The 16439-nt window shown below is 46.2% G+C and overlaps 1 protein-coding gene across 1 annotated transcript in view; it reads left to right on the forward strand.

Moving 5' to 3' along the window:
- The first annotated feature begins 5189 nt into the window (after positions 1-5189).
- DGKA (diacylglycerol kinase alpha) overlaps positions 5190-16439 on the forward strand; it is a 20832-nt gene continuing 9582 nt past the window's right edge. Inside the window, exons 1-17 of the mRNA XM_042782861.1 lie at positions 5190-5225; positions 5706-5850; positions 6244-6320; positions 6645-6777; positions 7012-7086; positions 7489-7538; positions 7961-8035; positions 8231-8350; positions 8445-8559; positions 9213-9301; positions 9433-9552; positions 9759-9857; positions 10030-10113; positions 10378-10451; positions 10622-10696; positions 11096-11181; positions 11272-11361. Coding sequence (XP_042638795.1) covers positions 5190-5225; positions 5706-5850; positions 6244-6320; positions 6645-6777; positions 7012-7086; positions 7489-7538; positions 7961-8035; positions 8231-8350; positions 8445-8559; positions 9213-9301; positions 9433-9552; positions 9759-9857; positions 10030-10113; positions 10378-10451; positions 10622-10696; positions 11096-11181; positions 11272-11361 — 1543 coding nt within the window. The remainder of the gene's footprint in view (positions 5226-5705; positions 5851-6243; positions 6321-6644; positions 6778-7011; positions 7087-7488; positions 7539-7960; positions 8036-8230; positions 8351-8444; positions 8560-9212; positions 9302-9432; positions 9553-9758; positions 9858-10029; positions 10114-10377; positions 10452-10621; positions 10697-11095; positions 11182-11271; positions 11362-16439) is intronic.

The raw sequence follows: 16439 nt of genomic DNA on the forward strand, positions 1-16439 counted from the left end.
AGATGTGGAGTCTAGAACTCTTGCCTTGCTCCTGTGGGATCTTGGAATCAGAAGTCAGTGGTGGGTGGAAAAGAGGTGGGAAGGGAGTTGGGCAGGGAAATCGGGGTTTGGCAGCACTTAAGGATGGGCGAGACTTTGGCTAGGTGGGCAGCTGCCAACTGTCCCATCAGCGGCCCCGCCCCCCTGTCTTGGCCTCTCATGGTTGGGAAGAAGGGAGAGGCTATGAGGGATTAGAAGTGGAAACAGCTAGAAGCAGAGCCGCGCCGGGCGCGGGAAGAAGATGGGAAGCCCAGGAAGTGGAGATAATGGCACTGACCTGAGGAGCCCTGGGGAAATGCCAGAGAGAGGACTCGGGCTAAGCTGGACTAGAAACAGGGGCCTCTCCAGACTTTAAGTTCCTGGAGTTAGGGGCGCCTGTTGCGGGCGCGGGCGGGCGGCGGACTGGGGTGGGGGACGGGCAGCTGTGTCGTCAGGAGCGGGGCGGCCCCGAGGCGGCCGCGTCTGCCAGGCCCGTCCCCTCCAGCCCAGCTCGGGCTCCAGCTCTGGCGCCGGCGCTTCAGCTCGGAACGCGCGCCCTCCCCCGGCAAGGTAGAGACCCCGCGAGCCCCCCGCCACCTCCCACGCAAGCAGGAGGTGGAGGGGGCCGCGGGAGGGGGCGCCTGGCGGGCTGGGTGAGGGCTGATGGGCCGGGCAGGCGGAAGCGTGACAGCTGGAGTAGGGAGCTGGAAGGGTTTGCTCTTGGATGCAGGGGGCGGCGGGCGGGCTGGGCCAGAACTCCGTAGGCAGCGTCTCCCCAGAACTTCCCCTCCATCCTTCCCACTCACTCAGAGGAATGCTGCAGCTCGACTCCTATAGGGACTTGAGTCTCGGAGGAAAGTACGTTTTGGAACATCCACGGCGCTGCACCGGTGAAGGGCTCTTGTTTGGCCTCCTGGTCCCCAACTTGCCACCCCCATTCTCTCCACACCTGTCACCGAGGAGTTTCTGAAACTACCTATGTCTAGATCCCACTTTTCACCTTTAAATGAAGGTGGGGGAGTGATCCTGACTGAGGAAGAAATGCAAATATTATTGGGCATCTCCTCAGTCTCAACACATGAGCCCACATCCCCCAACCATGCCAACATTGTAACTTCCTCTTGTACTATATGCAATGACACCCACACACACACACCACACCACACCACACCACAACACACCACCCCCTTAACCAGGCAGCACTACCACCTGCATTGTTTGTGAAGGCTTAAATATTGTGGCTTCAAGCCACATGATTCCCTCTTAGGGACCACTGGTTAGTAGCAGGGATGACCAAGGAAGAATAGGACACAGGTCGTTGATGTGGTTAAGGAATCAGAAAGCCCTCAAACTGGGAGTGCCTGTCCCTTTGGGTTCCTTGCTAAGGCAGCCTGAATGTTCTGAGGGCATAGCTGGTTCTTGAGTAAGAGCCTTCTGTAGCAGTTAATTTGACTTGGAATGTAGGCAATGAAGTGAAAAAAGAAACTTTAAATGTTAGCACTGGCTTCGGAAATAATATTTATCTCTTGGTTACTAGCAATTTTAGTATTCATTCTTAAATATATGATCTTGAGGAAAAAAAGACACTAAGATTGAATTGAATGGACTAAAGACAGTATCTGGAGCCTGGATGTGTATGAAACTCCCTCTCTTTCTGGGCCTCAGTTTCCTCCTCTGTAAAAAATGAGAGTTGGTGCCTTAGCTCTGAGGATGTTCTAGGATTCTCTGCCTCCAAGTCAACTTCTTCCTTTCCCACCACAAACTGGTTGGGAGGGAAGGGAAGAGTGAGTCACAAATATCTCAGGTGGCAGCAGACCCCACCCTCCAGCCCTGTCTTTCGCCTGAACTAGCCCTGGTTATAGCCTCAGGGTTGGGATGGAGCTGATGGACAAAATCTGACTTGTTCAGGTTTTTAAGGCCCTAGGATCCTGCATTTTGCTGCCAGGAGTAGCCATGATACTTTCAGTGAGGGAAATTTAAGAAAACTGAAAAAAAAACTCGAGCTTTTATGCCCAAGATCCCAGTGTAAGGGTATCCTTGGACCCTGACATTCTAGTTTCTAGTCACCTTATCCTCCTTCCAGAGGCATACTGCAGGATCCTGATACTACATGTCTGTGCCAATATGACACAAATCGGGAGAGGGTGTATGTACAATAGGGCTTCACTGCTAGAATTTTTGCTTTCCTGGGCCAAAGACATCATTTTTCCCAATCTTTAGATATGTTTCTCTAGGTATCATTCTTACATAATAACAGTGATAACAGCTAACATTTATTGAGCTCTTACTCTTTGCCAAAGGAGCTCTGGTGGCGTAGTGCCTAAGGCATTTGACTGGTAGCCAGAAGGTTGGGGATTCAAGCCCACCAGCCACTCCACAGAAGGAAGACTGGGCAATCTACTTCCATAAAGATTTACTGCCTCAGAAACCCAGAGGGGGTCACTATGAGTTGGAATCAGCTGAATGGCAGTGAGTCTGGTTTTTGAGTTTACTCTGTGCTGAGCAGTTTGCTAAGAACATTGCACACATTATTTCATTTAATCTCCACATTGTGACTGATTCCTCTAGCGATTATCTGTTTTATGTATCCATTTTACTGAGAGAAAACTAAGGTTCAGGGAGATGAAGCATCTCAAGAGCTGGGATTCTATTCCTTGTCCAGCTAATTCAAAAGTCCATTCTCTTAACCTCTCTGTATACCACTTCTCCAGGTCTATGACACCTGGGAGGTTTGGAAGGGGCAAGTGTTGGGTCATTGTAAAAAGAAAGACAAGCGTTGAAATGCCCTGCCCTTTCTCCTGTTCATCACTCCTTGTTTCTCTCTCCTTTGGCTTCAATTTCCTGGAAACTTGGAGCCATCTAGGAATCCCCAAAGGTGATCAGAGAGGCTAATTAAGCTATATAGGCCTCATTAGCTTTAAGAGTATTATATATTCATTAGATCTCTAAGCAGCAGAAATTGGATTATATCATTAAAAAGGGCCAGATGGATGGAGTTCTTTCTCCAGAATGGCCTGTGTCCCAGGAAACCTAAGCAATCCCAGAGAGCCCTCAGAACAGGAATGTGATAGCACAGAAGTGAGCACAGAGAAATCCCAAGGTCACAAGCAGCTGAAAGGTTCTTGCACTATCAGAAAGGAAAGGGCTGGGCTACTCTAGCTACTGCCTGCCTCCCTGAGCCTGACCCAATTAGCCCTAAGTCAGTGGGTAGAGGGGAGGCAGAAAGTCAGAGCCTTAAAAGGACTACCTCAGTAAGTGTTTTTTGGCATCTTTTATTCATTTAGTATTTATTTAGCACCTACTATGTGTTCCAAATTATCTCATTTTCCCCTGGCAGGATGGATTCTATGGCATCTCATTTAACCATATTTGAATTAATATTCCCAAATATGATTCCCCAATTTTATACAATCATTTGTACAACCAATATTGAGCACCTCCACATGCCAGGCGTTGTTTTATGTAACAGGGATTCAGTGGTGAACAAGAAAGACAAATCCTTGCCTTATAGAAATTATGTTTGGATGGGAGAAGTAAACAAAGAAGCAGATGAATTAACAAGATCATTTCTTATTTCGATAAGTTCTGTGAAGGAAACAAAAGAAAGTGATCATGGATGACATGATCAGGAAGGTCACTCAGAGGTGCTGACATTTCAGCTGAGACAAAAAATTGGAACTGCCAAAAGTGGGGAGGAGGGTTCCAGGCAGACAGCACAGTAAGTCTCATTACCCTGAGGCAGGTAAGATCTTGATGTGCTTGGGGAACCAAAAGGAGGCCAGTGAGACTAGAAGGCAGTGTGTGAAGAAGAAAATGAAACAAGAGGCCAGAGAGACAGATAAGGGCCCTGCCCTGTGGCCCTTGAACTGGAGCTTATGTTCTTCCACTTATAACCACTTTAGGAAGTCACTAGCCTCTCTGAGCTCCAGTTTCTTCACCTGTAAAATAAGTATACCAATAATTCTTCTCTCACAGGTTTTGATTTTAATACAATAGTAAGTACCATTTATTGCAATTTGTTGTTCTTAGTTAGTTGCTATCCAGTCCATTCCAAATCATAGTGACCTGGTATGTTACAGAGTAGACTGCTCCATTCAGTTTCTTTGGCCGTGATCATGACCATGAGTCAAAATCCACCAGGCAGCAACTAACAAAAATCTTAACAGAAGCAGATCATTAGGTCTTCAGTGGTGCTGCTCCGTGGATCTGAACCCCAGCCTTTAGGTTAGCAGTCAAGGGGAAACCATTGTGCCTCCTGCTGTTATGTGCCCTTGAATCAGTGCAGACCCATAGCGACCCCTATGTACAACAGAAACAGTGCCTAATCCTGCACTATCCTCACAATTGTTTCTATGTGAGCCAATTATCATAGCCGCTGTGTCAATCCATCTCATTGAGGGTCTTCCTCTGTTTTTGCTGACCCTCTACTTTACCAGGCATGATATCCTTTTCCAGGGACTAATCTCTCCTGACTACATGTCCAAAATATGTGAGATAAAGTAACCACCCAGGGACCCGAATCAACTTGACAGCAATGGGTTTGGTTTGGTTTTTATACTAGGCATTTTTCATATATTATTTTACTTAATCTTCACCACTGGCAAACATACATATCATTCCCCCATTTTACAGATGTAATTTGTCCAAAGTCACAAAGTAGTATCAGAACTCAGAATGGACCCCATATATGACTGACCCTAGTTCAGTTTGACTCCAACACTGTTCTGTACTATACTAAGATAATTATTATTTTTGTTGTTATTGAATTATCAAGGGATGTCGCTTTTTGTAAGCTGGCCCATGGCACAGGGGTCGATAGGATCCATGCGACGGCTCCCTTGGTCCCTGGCTCTGATAGCTAACCTGACAGAGTGGAAGGGAGAACCTCGCATAGGACTCCAGCACTCAACTCCACCTTCCCGGACCCGGGAAACTAGAGGAGCGCCCAGGCTTTTCCTACTCCAACCTAACTCCCAGAATATGGATCCCCGCCCCTTCCTCGTCCGCCTCCACCCGCCCGCCTAGTTCCTGCGCGGGACAGAGACGAGGCGGGGCCGGGGCTGAGTACCAGACCAGACCTGGTTCTGCGTCTCGCGTCAGAAGAGCTAGAGGTCGTTGCGGGGCGTGGGTGGCTGAGCGCAGCTAGGAACTGAGCCTGGAGGCGGAGCAAGATGGGGGCGTGGCCCGGGAGGCGCGCCGCCAACGCTGTAAGAGCCACCAGAGGGCTGGGACTGCTGAGACCCAGAGATGGGAGAGCGCAGGCCCAGAAGAGACTGCAGGGATTGGGGGTGGTGGGAGAAACTCAGAAACAGGCGTAAGACACACAGAAACACATACAGACTGAGAAACAGGCGTAGGACACACAGAAACACATACAGACTGAGAAAGCGGGGGTGGGGTGGGAGGTAAGGGTGGTCTGAGATGAATCAAGATAGTTTCTCTCTGGTTAGAAGTCAGAGAGCAAGAGAAGGATCCAGAAGTAGAGGAAAGTCGGAGATGAGTCAGAGAGACAGAGGATAGACATTGTCAAGGTGAGGTATAGGAGAGCAACACAGGGAAAGGAAGAGACTTAGGAAGGGACTCAGAGACAAGGAAAGAAAGAATAGTGGGAGTGGAGAATGAATGGAGCAGACAGAGGTACAGGCAGCTGGCTCTTCCTGCCACATACTCTTGTCATCTTTCTCCAGGCCCACCCTCCGAAGTGCAAGTCCAGACGCCAGTGGCACTATAAAGCCATCTTTTGGGCTTCTGTTAAGAAAAATAGAAAGATGGCCAAGGAAAGGGGCCTAATAAGCCCCAATGAGTTTGCCCAGCTGCAAAAATACTTGGAATGTGAGTCTTCATTCCTGTCCTTCGTTCTGGAGAGCTTACCCAGACACTCCCTCCTCTTTGTTATCCCCTCACTCCAGTTTCCTCAGTTCACTAGAGGCAGTTAGTTCCTCTGGCCCCTGTCTGGGAAAGTGAGGGGAGGAAGATGGGGAGATGCCTGGGGTCTCAGCTCTCTACCCTCTCTGTGCCTTGACTGCCTGCTCCAAGTTTCAGAGTGAAGAGGTCAGGGGTACCAGGTTGGGAAATCTGAGGTGTTTTTCTCTTTATTTCTCTTGGAATTTCCTCTTTATCCATCTCACTTGACCCTTTTTTCCTGCTGGATATCTGGGTGGGTTTTGGGCAGAAGTCAGGGACAACTGAACTGATGCTCTTCTATCATTCTCTTCAAATCAATAGATTCCACCAAAAAGGTCAGTGATGTCCTAAAGCTCTTCTCTGAGGATGGCGAGATGGCTAAATATCTCCAAGGAGATGTGAGTGGAAGTTGGGAAGTCCACTTTAACCAACTCCTCCCATCTTTGTGTTTCTTGCTCCATTGGGATATTCAACTTCTAGGGATGATTCTGGATCTACCCCTTATTGTCTCCAGTCTAGATATCCTAAGCATTCGTTTTCAGTGCAGCTATTGCCTTAGGACAAAGGAAGAGATTCTGTTAACTGAGGACTCAGCCCAAGAAACCATACTTCTGCCTCAGATGCTTCTCAGCTGTGCACTTATTGCCCCTGCCCTCACTACTCCCAATTCTTCAGTTCCCAACCCCACAGATTCCCCAGGGTAATGCTCACTCTCATCATAGGCCATTGGGTACGAGGGATTCCGGGAATTCCTGAAAATCTATCTGGAAATGGATAATGTGCCCAGTAACCTGAGCCTGGCACTGTTTCAGTCCTTCCAGACTGATCACTGCTTAGAAGAGACTGCACATAAAGGTATGGTCATATAGGTGGGACTGGGCTGGGCCTCTGAAAGAAAAGTCAAATTAGTATGGGTTTTGGAAGAGAGTTGGATTGAGTCAAATGTTGGGAGCAGGGTCAGGGGAGAGAGGTGGAAGATGGCTAGGTTGGTCTAGAAGGTAGAGGTGGGAAAGTCAAAGTGAAGAGTAGGAACAAAGAAGAGAAGAGCTAGAGTGAAGGGAGCCCCTCTGCTATACTTTCTGTAACCAGGTGTGGTGTGTCTCAGTGATGTCTCCTGCTACTTTTCCCTTCTGGAGGGTGGCCAGCCAGAAGACAAGCTAGAATGTGAGTTGCCAGGATGTGTGTCTGGGCTGGGAGGTGGCGGGGGTAGGGAGTGAAGGGAGAGAAGTGTGATCTGCATCCTCCCTTCCCTCATTTTCTCATGGTTCCTAAAAGCTGACAAGACTCAACAAAGGTAGACCTAGAGACTGGGCCGTTTCCTCTGTTCCTCTAGGTTCTTTATACCTAACTCTATCCACTATAGTCACTTTCACTTTAGTTCTCACACCTTGTCCATTCTCATGTGGGTAACTGGGGATATTCTTGGGATGTGGGATCCCTTTTTATCTCTTCTTAGCCCCAAACTTGGGGCTTATCACCCAAAGGATCTCTCCCTATCTTTCTGTTTTCCCTATATTCTGGGCAAACATCACAAACTGACCCTGGCCCCCCTAAAACACCCCACAGTCACCTTCAAGCTGTACGACACGGACAGAAATGGGATTCTGGACAGCTCAGTGAGTTGGGGGACCTCTATGTTGGGCAAGGGAGTATGTGTCCATTTGTCTGTGTCCTCCTGCCCCAACTCTTCCAGGATCTTAAGAAAGAGAGGAGGCTAGAGGGAGAGGTTGAGTCCTCTAGGACTAAATTAGAGAGTAGGTCCCAAGCTTTTGACCCCATAAAGAAGAATCTGGAGACATGAATTGGTGGAAACCCAAGGAGGCATCACTATGAGTCGAAATCAACTCAATGGCAGTGAGCTTGGTTTGGTGTGATTTTTGCAAACATACAAAAGTACATAGACACTTACTTGTCAGAGGCATCTGAGAATGAGAGGTGGGTCTGGGGGTGGGACCTGGAACCCTGATTCTAGAGAGGAGTTTGGATGGTGGTTGTGAGGTTGGGGCATGGCTGTGGCTCTTTCCCTCTTTGCCCCCAGGAAGTGGACAAAATCATCACACAGATGATGCGAGTGGCTGAGTATCTGGATTGGGATGTGTCTGAGCTGAAGCCGGTAAGGCAGGTCTTCCTTCATGCCCTGTGGTACACCTTCTGCCTTGATAGGTCCTGCATCTGCCTTACCCTGCCTCTGACTGATAGCCTAGTTTCTCAGCTAGGATGGCTGGGTTGGGTGTCCTAGAAGACTATGAAGAGGTGTCATGTCTGAGAGACCACCCGTACCAAAAACTCCTTCCCATTCTCTGCTTAGATACTTCAGCAGATGATGAAAGAGATTGACTATGATGGCAGTGGCTCTGTCTCCCTAACTGAGTGGCTACGGGCTGGAGCTACCACCGTGCCACTGCTAGTGCTGCTGGGTCTGGAGATGGTGAGTAGGAGAAACTAGTGAGGATGGGTAAGATGGCTGCCTTGGGCTGTACTTGCCAGAGATTGCCTTCCCAACATCTGCTGTGCCTTCCCAGACCCTGAAGGACAACGGGCAGCACATGTGGAGACCCAAGAGGTTCTCCCGACCAGTCTACTGCAACCTTTGTGAGGCGAGCATTGGTCTTGGCAAACAGGGGCTAAGCTGTAACCGTGAGTGATGGGACCTGACGGTGTGGGAACAGTGGGGCAGCCCAGCTATCTGTGGACACATGCAGCTCTGAATTTAGGGAGGGTTTGAACCCTGGGCCCTGCCACTGACTAATTTTGTGACCTTGGGCAAGTCACATAACTTCTTTAAGTACCAGTTTCCTCAACTGTAAATGAGGTAATTGTGAGCGTTAAATAAGTTGATACAAGAAAAGTGCTTCATCATAAAACACAATTTGTATGAATTGTTGAATGGAAAATCAATATGCTCTGTAAACTTTCACCCAAATCACAAAAATAAGTTAAAAAAATTAAAAATTACTTCATAAGCACATATTTTCAAGTCTGCATAAAAGCTAACTTTTATTATTACAGTTATATCTGGGCCTCCCTTGCACCACCCAGCTCAGTTCCTGGGTGGGGGTGGGTATAGGATGGAAGTTGCTCTTTTAGAGCAAAAATGTAAGGAAAATGCACAGGTCTTGGAGGAGACCCCTACAAAACTTTAGTTTTCTAGCTGACCCTCACAACAAAAAATTATTATGTGCCTAATTCCAGGGAGTCCCACCCTCAGGTAAGGGGAGGGTTGCAGCCAAGGCTGACCTTTCTTCTTACCTAGTCTGAAAGACTAGTTACCTAGTTTTCTTCTTACCTAGTCTGTAAGTACCTCGTTCACGACCAGTGTGCCATGAAAGCCATGCCTTGTGAAGTCAGCACCTATGCCAAGTCAAGGAAGGACATTGGTGTGAGTGACTACTTCCACCCAGCACCTCCCACATCTAACCCTGACCCTTGACTATTTGCTGCCTCAGCCCATCTCTCCTCCAGTCCCTGCTCAGACCCACCAAGAAAAGAGATTACCTTTCTCTCCAAAAGGTCCAGTCACATGTGTGGGTGCGAGGAGGCTGTGTATCTGGGCGCTGCGACCGTTGTCAGAAAAAGATCCGGACCTACCACAGTCTAACTGGGCTGCATTGTGTGTGGTGCCACCTAGAGGTCAGTTTGGGAACTATCCTTTCAAGCTGACCCTATGCTCCAGGCTATTGCTTTGGACTCCTCCCCACACTTCCTCTGTCACCGTCTCTTAAAGCTCCCTTACAGCCACAGTTGCCCCTGCTCCCAAGTGCTCTCTTTCCAATACCTTTGAGTTGAGAGGTGGTGGGGTCCCCTCTGTGATCTCTCTCTGCCACCTTGTCATTCAGATCCACGATGACTGCCTGCAAGCGGTGGGCAATGAGTGTGACTGTGGGCTGTTCCGTGATCACATCCTTCCTCCATCTTCCATTTACCCCAGCGTCCTGGTGAGACCCTTGGGCAGTGGCTGGGAGAGGGCGGAAATGGTTCTCCAGTTAAAACAGTGCCATTTAGGATAGGATAGAGCACCTGTATTTTTAGGATTCACATCAGATGCTCATCTGTTTAGGGATTTACTCACCCTCCAGCTTTCTTCCCTTTGCTTCCTTCCCCTCTTAGGCATCTGGACAGGATCGTAAAACAAGCAAAACAATCCTGAAGAGCATGGAAGACTTAAATTCAGGCACTTCTGAGGCTCTGCGGGTACAGAGCTGAGAGGCTTAGACTTCTTGATGGGGGCCAGTTTTTCACCGGAGCCCTCAAGGGAGGGAGTGAAGTGGAAAACTCTGGGAGGATGTTGCCTGAACTCCAGAAGCCCCATCCTGGTGGTGGAAGGGAGGGGAGGGGAAAAAGGAGGGAGGGAAAGCATCTTTGTGGAATGCCACCTCTCTGCTTCTGTCTCCAGGGTCTGTCTTGACTCTGATAAACTCCTCCTTTACTTATCCTTGCTTTCCTTCCCCAATCTAGATTGACCCTGTTGCCAACAGCCACCCACTTCTCGTCTTTGTCAATCCTAAGAGTGGCGGGAAACAGGGGGAGAGGTGAGGAGGAGAGATATACTAGGCCTTCTTAGATGGAGCGGGGCGTGGTTCACAGAGGTTGGAGGGAGGAAGAGAATGTGTTGTATGGAGGGGCCATACCTTGAGTAGACATCAAGGGGGTTGGGTACAGAATATCCCCTCCCAAGAGCTTTCATTTTTCTCACACACAGGGTGCTTTGGAAGTTCCAATATCTACTAAACCCTCGACAGGTGTTCAACCTCCAAAAGGGTGGTCCTGAGCCAGGGTGAGTATAGGTTAGGGACTGTATCAGAATATCTGTGTCTCTACGTATGTTGGGAGAAAGCAGGAAAGAATGTGTGTTGGGAGAGAAAGGCTAGGGAACCTCAGAGACCAGAATTCAGAATGCTTATTTCCCTTGGATCATTGGGTATCCTGCCTCTGAGCTCTCCAGCTCAAAAAGAATACATTCTCCTGCTCTCAAAGGATGGAGATACAAGTTTCTCCCTAAGCACTGAGGAGTTGCTATTATTTTCCCTATTGTCCTCATATCCCTTAATAGAAACTCAGGTCTTTTTGGTAAATGGACAGGAGGTTGTAGGCAATAAAAGACAAGAAGTAATCTGAGTTGAGTAACCTTGGTCTTGTTCTCCTTCCTCATCTTTACTCTTCCTTTTTGTCTCAGGCTCAAATTATTCAAAGATATTCCTGATTGCCGGATTTTGGTGTGTGGTGGAGATGGCACAGTAGGCTGGATTCTAGAGACCATTGGTGAGTACAAGGAGAGGCTCCAGAAGGGGACTGGGACAGTGGCTTTCCAGAACTAACTCCTCCCACCCATCTTCTTACCTGTCTCCCCAGATAAAGCCAACTTGTTGGTTGTACCTCCCGTTGCTGTGTTGCCCCTGGGTACTGGAAATGATCTGGCTCGTTGCCTAAGATGGGGAGGAGGTAAGCAGTTAGAGATAGTTTTGCTGAGACTGGGGGAAGTGAGGTAAGGAGCTCTGGTGGTGTAGTGATTAAGGCATTTGACTGCTAACCAAAAGGTCGCTAGTTCAAACCTGCCAGCTGCTCTGCAGAAGAAAGATGAGGCAGCCTGCTGCTGTAAAGAGTTATGGCCTTAGAAACCCAATGGGGGTTGCTATGAGTTGGAATTGACTTCATGGCAATGAGTTTGGTTTTGCTTTTGAGGAAGTGAGATAGGAAAGGAAAGACATGTAGCTAAGAATCTAGGCATCTGGTGCAGAGAGAGGGCTGGGGAAGAAGAGAGGTAAAGATAGGTGGGCACCAAAGTGGAGTGTCCACAAGGAAGAGAGCTTTGAAAGAAGCAGACTTCTTCCCTGCTGATTCTTCCACAATCAGGGGGTGAAGTAATCTGAGCCTAGAAGGGTCAGGAGTGACAGTCCTCTTCCCTACAAACTTGCAAATATTCTTCTGTTGCAACCAAACAACACTTAGGGCTCAGAGAATCAAGAAATATGAAGGGTTTCTTAGTTATGTTGTTGTTGTTGTGTGCCGTCGAGTCGGACCCAACTCATAGTGACCCCTCCTTGGGTTCCAAGGCAGTATCACTATGGAAGTAGATTGCCCCATCTTTCCTTCCGAGGAGTGTCTGGTGGGTTTGAACCACCAGCCTTCTGGTTAGCAGTCAAGTGCCTTAGGCACTATGCTACCAGCGCTCCCAGTGCTGGCTCTAGAAGAAGGGTTTTTCTCTCTAGGCTCTCAGGGAAGGTTCTTGTTTCTTTTCAGCTTCTATTCCTTGGTTATCCTGGTAATCTTCATGTAATGATATCTATCTTCCCCCATCTCTGCTTGTTTGCTTCCTTGTTTAATTTCTTTTATATCTTAAAAGAGATTGACTTAAAACATACCCTATACTAATAGTTTCATATTAACGTAACAAAGAAAAGTCATTCCCAAACAGGATTGTAACTATGGGTACAGGAATTAGGATTTAGGATATTTTTTTTTGGGGGGGGGGGACCACAATTCAGTCCATAACAAGGGGTAAAACAATGTGGAAATAAGGAAGGTTTTATAAGTTAGGACAGATACTGAGTGATGGAGACAGTAGGGTGCTTAGCCTTGACTCATTTATTCATTCAACCAATTAGCCAAGTGATCATTCATCCATTCATTCATCATCATTGCTTTCTGAATTTATTGCAACAGTCTCCTAATTGGTCTCTCACTGCCTCTTTGCTTCTTCAAAGGAGAAAGGCTGGAGAGATAGTGTGGGTCAATAAAGAAGTGAGGTCAGCGGGTCAAGCTTGAGGTGTCTTGGAGCTGAGGCTGTTGTGTCCAGAGTCCAGCTCTGAGATCTCACTGGAGATTATGGAATAGGAGTCTGCTAAGGAGAATAGAAGACATTCTAGACGAAAAAAGTAGTGTAAGATAAGGCCAGAGGAACCACCAAACAATGTGGTGATACATTAGGGGAATTGTAAATTATTCCTTGTGATTAGGACATAGGGTGCAAGGTAGGAATGGGAAGAGGGAGAACGGAGTGGGACAGGGTCCAGATTACACAGGGTCATGAATGCCTTGTTAGGGAGTTTTTTTAACTTTATCTTGCCAACATTGTAAACAGACAACTCAACAGAAATGACTTGTATGTTTTGTACTGTTTGCCTTGCAGTGTTTTACAATTTTTGAATTTGATTATTTCTACATGCAACATGTATTCTTCAATTCACTACAATCCCTTCTGCTACTTGCTATTCACTCATTCACTTTACCTTTTAAACTTCTCAGGCATTTGAGTGTGTAGTCCCTGAACCATAGGGAACTCTTGAAAGATGTAACCAAAAAAAAATTAGGAATCTCTCTTTTTTTCTCTCTCAGTCAAAGAGGTTCTTCTGTAAGTATTTAGGAGGCCAAGTGAAGAGTTTCAAGAGTTAAAATGAGAGCTAAAGATATACTATTGGTTTTGGCAGGAGTCTTGGCAATCTTTGCCAAAAAAGTTTCACTGGGGTGAGAGGGATGAAAGGCAATTTACAATGTTGAGCCATCAATGGAATGTGAGGAGGTGGAGACTTATTTTTTTAATCTTTTTTTTTTTCCAGATTACAAAAATAATATATGCTTCTGGTTAAAAAAATCCAAGTGTACACAATCTAAGAAAATGAAAGTTCTCTGTAATTTCCAATACTATTGGGATCTGTTCCTTCATGTTTTCCTTCTAGATACATACTAATATATATTTAAATATAAATGAGGTCATTTTATAGGTATTTTTTAAAAAAAAAGAAACACAATTTCTCTTGGTTGTCATTATACTTCAGTATAATTAGATTTGCTTCACTCTTACTTGGAATGAATTTGGCATTGTGTGAATTTGCCATAATTCAATTAACCATTTATTGATGGACATTTGAGTAGCATTCAGTTTTTTTACTACTGCAAACCATGCTGTAGTGAATCCCCTTGTACATCTATCTCAGCACCCACATATGAGAATTTCTCTTGGAGACTCATGTAGAATTACTGCTTCCAAGTATATGAACATTTTACTTTTTACTAGTGATTTTCTATTTTAAAACATTGCAAAATAATATATCAGTGTTTTGTTAATTTTTATTGTGATTTGGGTAAAAGTTTAAAGAATAAATTCATTTTCCATATAGCACTTCATTCACGTTTTCTTTCATGACATTGACTGCAATTCCCCAATGTAACAGCTCTCTTCCTACTTTCTCCCTGTAGTTACCTCTTCCCTTTGTTCTTATTTCCTGTGCATTCTTGCCCCATGAGCTAACTTCCTGTGCAATTACTGCCCTTCTATTCTCCTACAATTGATCGCTCTAAGAAGTGTATCTACCTGATGTAAAAGTTCAACTATATGCCTGTCTGTTTTTTGGCTAGAAGCCACAGGAGTGAGTTCAATTCGAGAACTGAAGGGTAACTAGGGGCCATAGTTTCAGGGATCTCACCAGGCGCTCTCTCTCTTTTTTTTTTTTTAATTGTGATTTGGGTGAAGATTTACAGAGCAAATTCACTTTCCGTCCAGCAGTTCACATACACTTTGTCTCATGACATTAACCACAGTTTACCACAATGCAACAGCTCCCCTCCCACTTCCTCCCAATAATTACTTCTTCCTTGTGTCTATCCCTTCATGCCCTCCGGCCCCCTGAGCTCTCTCCCATGATTGTTCTCTCCAAGGAGTCTATCTACCTTCAGGTAAATGTTCAACTCATATACCTGTCTTTTGCTTGATTGGAAGCCACAGGTGTGGGTTCAATTCTAGACCTGACAGGCAGCTAGAGGCCATAGTTTCAGTGGTTCCACCAGGCTCTATTGGACCAGCATCACCAGGCTCTTTTTTATGAATTTGAATTTTGTTCCACATTGTTCTCCCACTCTATCCAGGATCTCCTTTTTTTTTTTTTTTTTTAATTGTGATTTGGGTGAAAATTGACAGAGCAAATTCACTTTCCATACAGCAGTTCACATACACTTTGTCTCATGACATTGAGTACAATGCAACAGCTCCCCTCCCACTTCCTCCCAATAGTTACCTCTTCCCTGTGTCCATCCCTCCATGCATTCCTGCCCCTTGAGCTGTCTCCCTGTGCATAAACAGCCCTTCTTTCTCCCATGATTGTTCTCTCCAAGGAGTGTACCTACCTCAGGTAAATGTTCAACTCATATGTCTGTCTTTTGTTTGGCTGCAAGCCACAGGTTTGGGTTCAATTTCAGACCTGAAGGGCAGCTAGGGGCCATAATCAGTGGTTCCACCAGACTCTATCAGACCAGCAAAACTGGTCCCCCTGCCCTTTTTTTCTTTTTCCAAATGATTTTGAGTTTTTTCCACATTGTTCTCCCTCTCTATCCAGGATCTCCTACATAGATTCCCCCTCCAAGTGGTTGACAGTGGTAGCCAGGCACTATCTAGTTCTTCCAGTCTCATAGTCGTATAGGCTGTGGATCACATGGTGTACCAGTCGTTAGGACTATTTTGTTCCATGAATCTTTGATTTTCTTCATTCTTCTTTGCTCTGGATGAAGAGAGATCCATTGTTGCATCTAGATGGCTGGTTGCAAGCTTTTAAGATCCCAGTCTCTACTCACCAAAGTAGGAGGTGGAACAATGTTTTGTGTAGTATGTTGTGCCAATTGAGCTTGATGTCCCCTGTGACTATGGTCCCGAGTCCACTGGTTCAACTACTCAGTCCCTCTGTGTAGCTGGCTGTGACCAAGAAGTGACTACAACCTTGGCCCTTGTCAGCTGTACTATACACCTGGGAATTCAGATCATACAAATACACTTATAGGACCACTGTCTGCCAACCTTATACATAGTCTTGGGTACACTCGTTTCATGTTGTTGTTGTTATTTGCCATCGAGTTGGAGTCGACTCATAGTGACCCCTCCTTGGGTTTCCAAGGCATTATTACTACAGAAGTAGATTGCCCAACCTTCCTTCCAAGGAGTGGCTGATAGGTTTGAACCGCCAGCCTAGTGGTTAGCAGTCAAGTGCCTTAGGTACTACGCTACCAGAGCTCCCCGCTTCATAGACATACCTAATAGTTCAGCCTGTCCACCCATCTATCCACCTGTATACACATTTGCCTTCACTAACAACACAGTACTGTATGTGCAAAAGGGTTCATCTTTGTTGTCTGTACCTCCCATGTCTTCCTCTTCCACAATGCCACCATGATGATCACTCATATTTGATACATTGCCCTTCTCTTCACCCAAATCAATACTTATGTCTGCCTATCTAACAGTGTTCCCTACCCTGCCCTCCCACCCCTGGTAACCAACAGAGACAATTTCTTTCATAGATAAACCTTTCCCTGACTTTTACAATATTTGTTTGTCCTTCTGTGATTGACTTATTTCACTCAGCATAATGTCCTCCAAGTTCATCCACGTTATGCAGTGCTTTGCAGAGCCTAGGTTATTCTTTAGGGTTGCATAATATTCCATTGTGTGTATGTACCATAGTTTGGTTATCCATTCCTCAGTTGATGGACACCTAGGTTGTTTCCATCTTTTGGCTATTGTAAATAGTGCTGCA

This window comes from Orycteropus afer, unplaced genomic scaffold, assembly GCF_000298275.1.
Source record: "Orycteropus afer afer isolate SDZICR_OR568_19922 unplaced genomic scaffold, OryAfe1.0 scaffold00490, whole genome shotgun sequence".
NCBI classification, from domain to species: Eukaryota; Metazoa; Chordata; class Mammalia; order Tubulidentata; family Orycteropodidae; genus Orycteropus; species Orycteropus afer.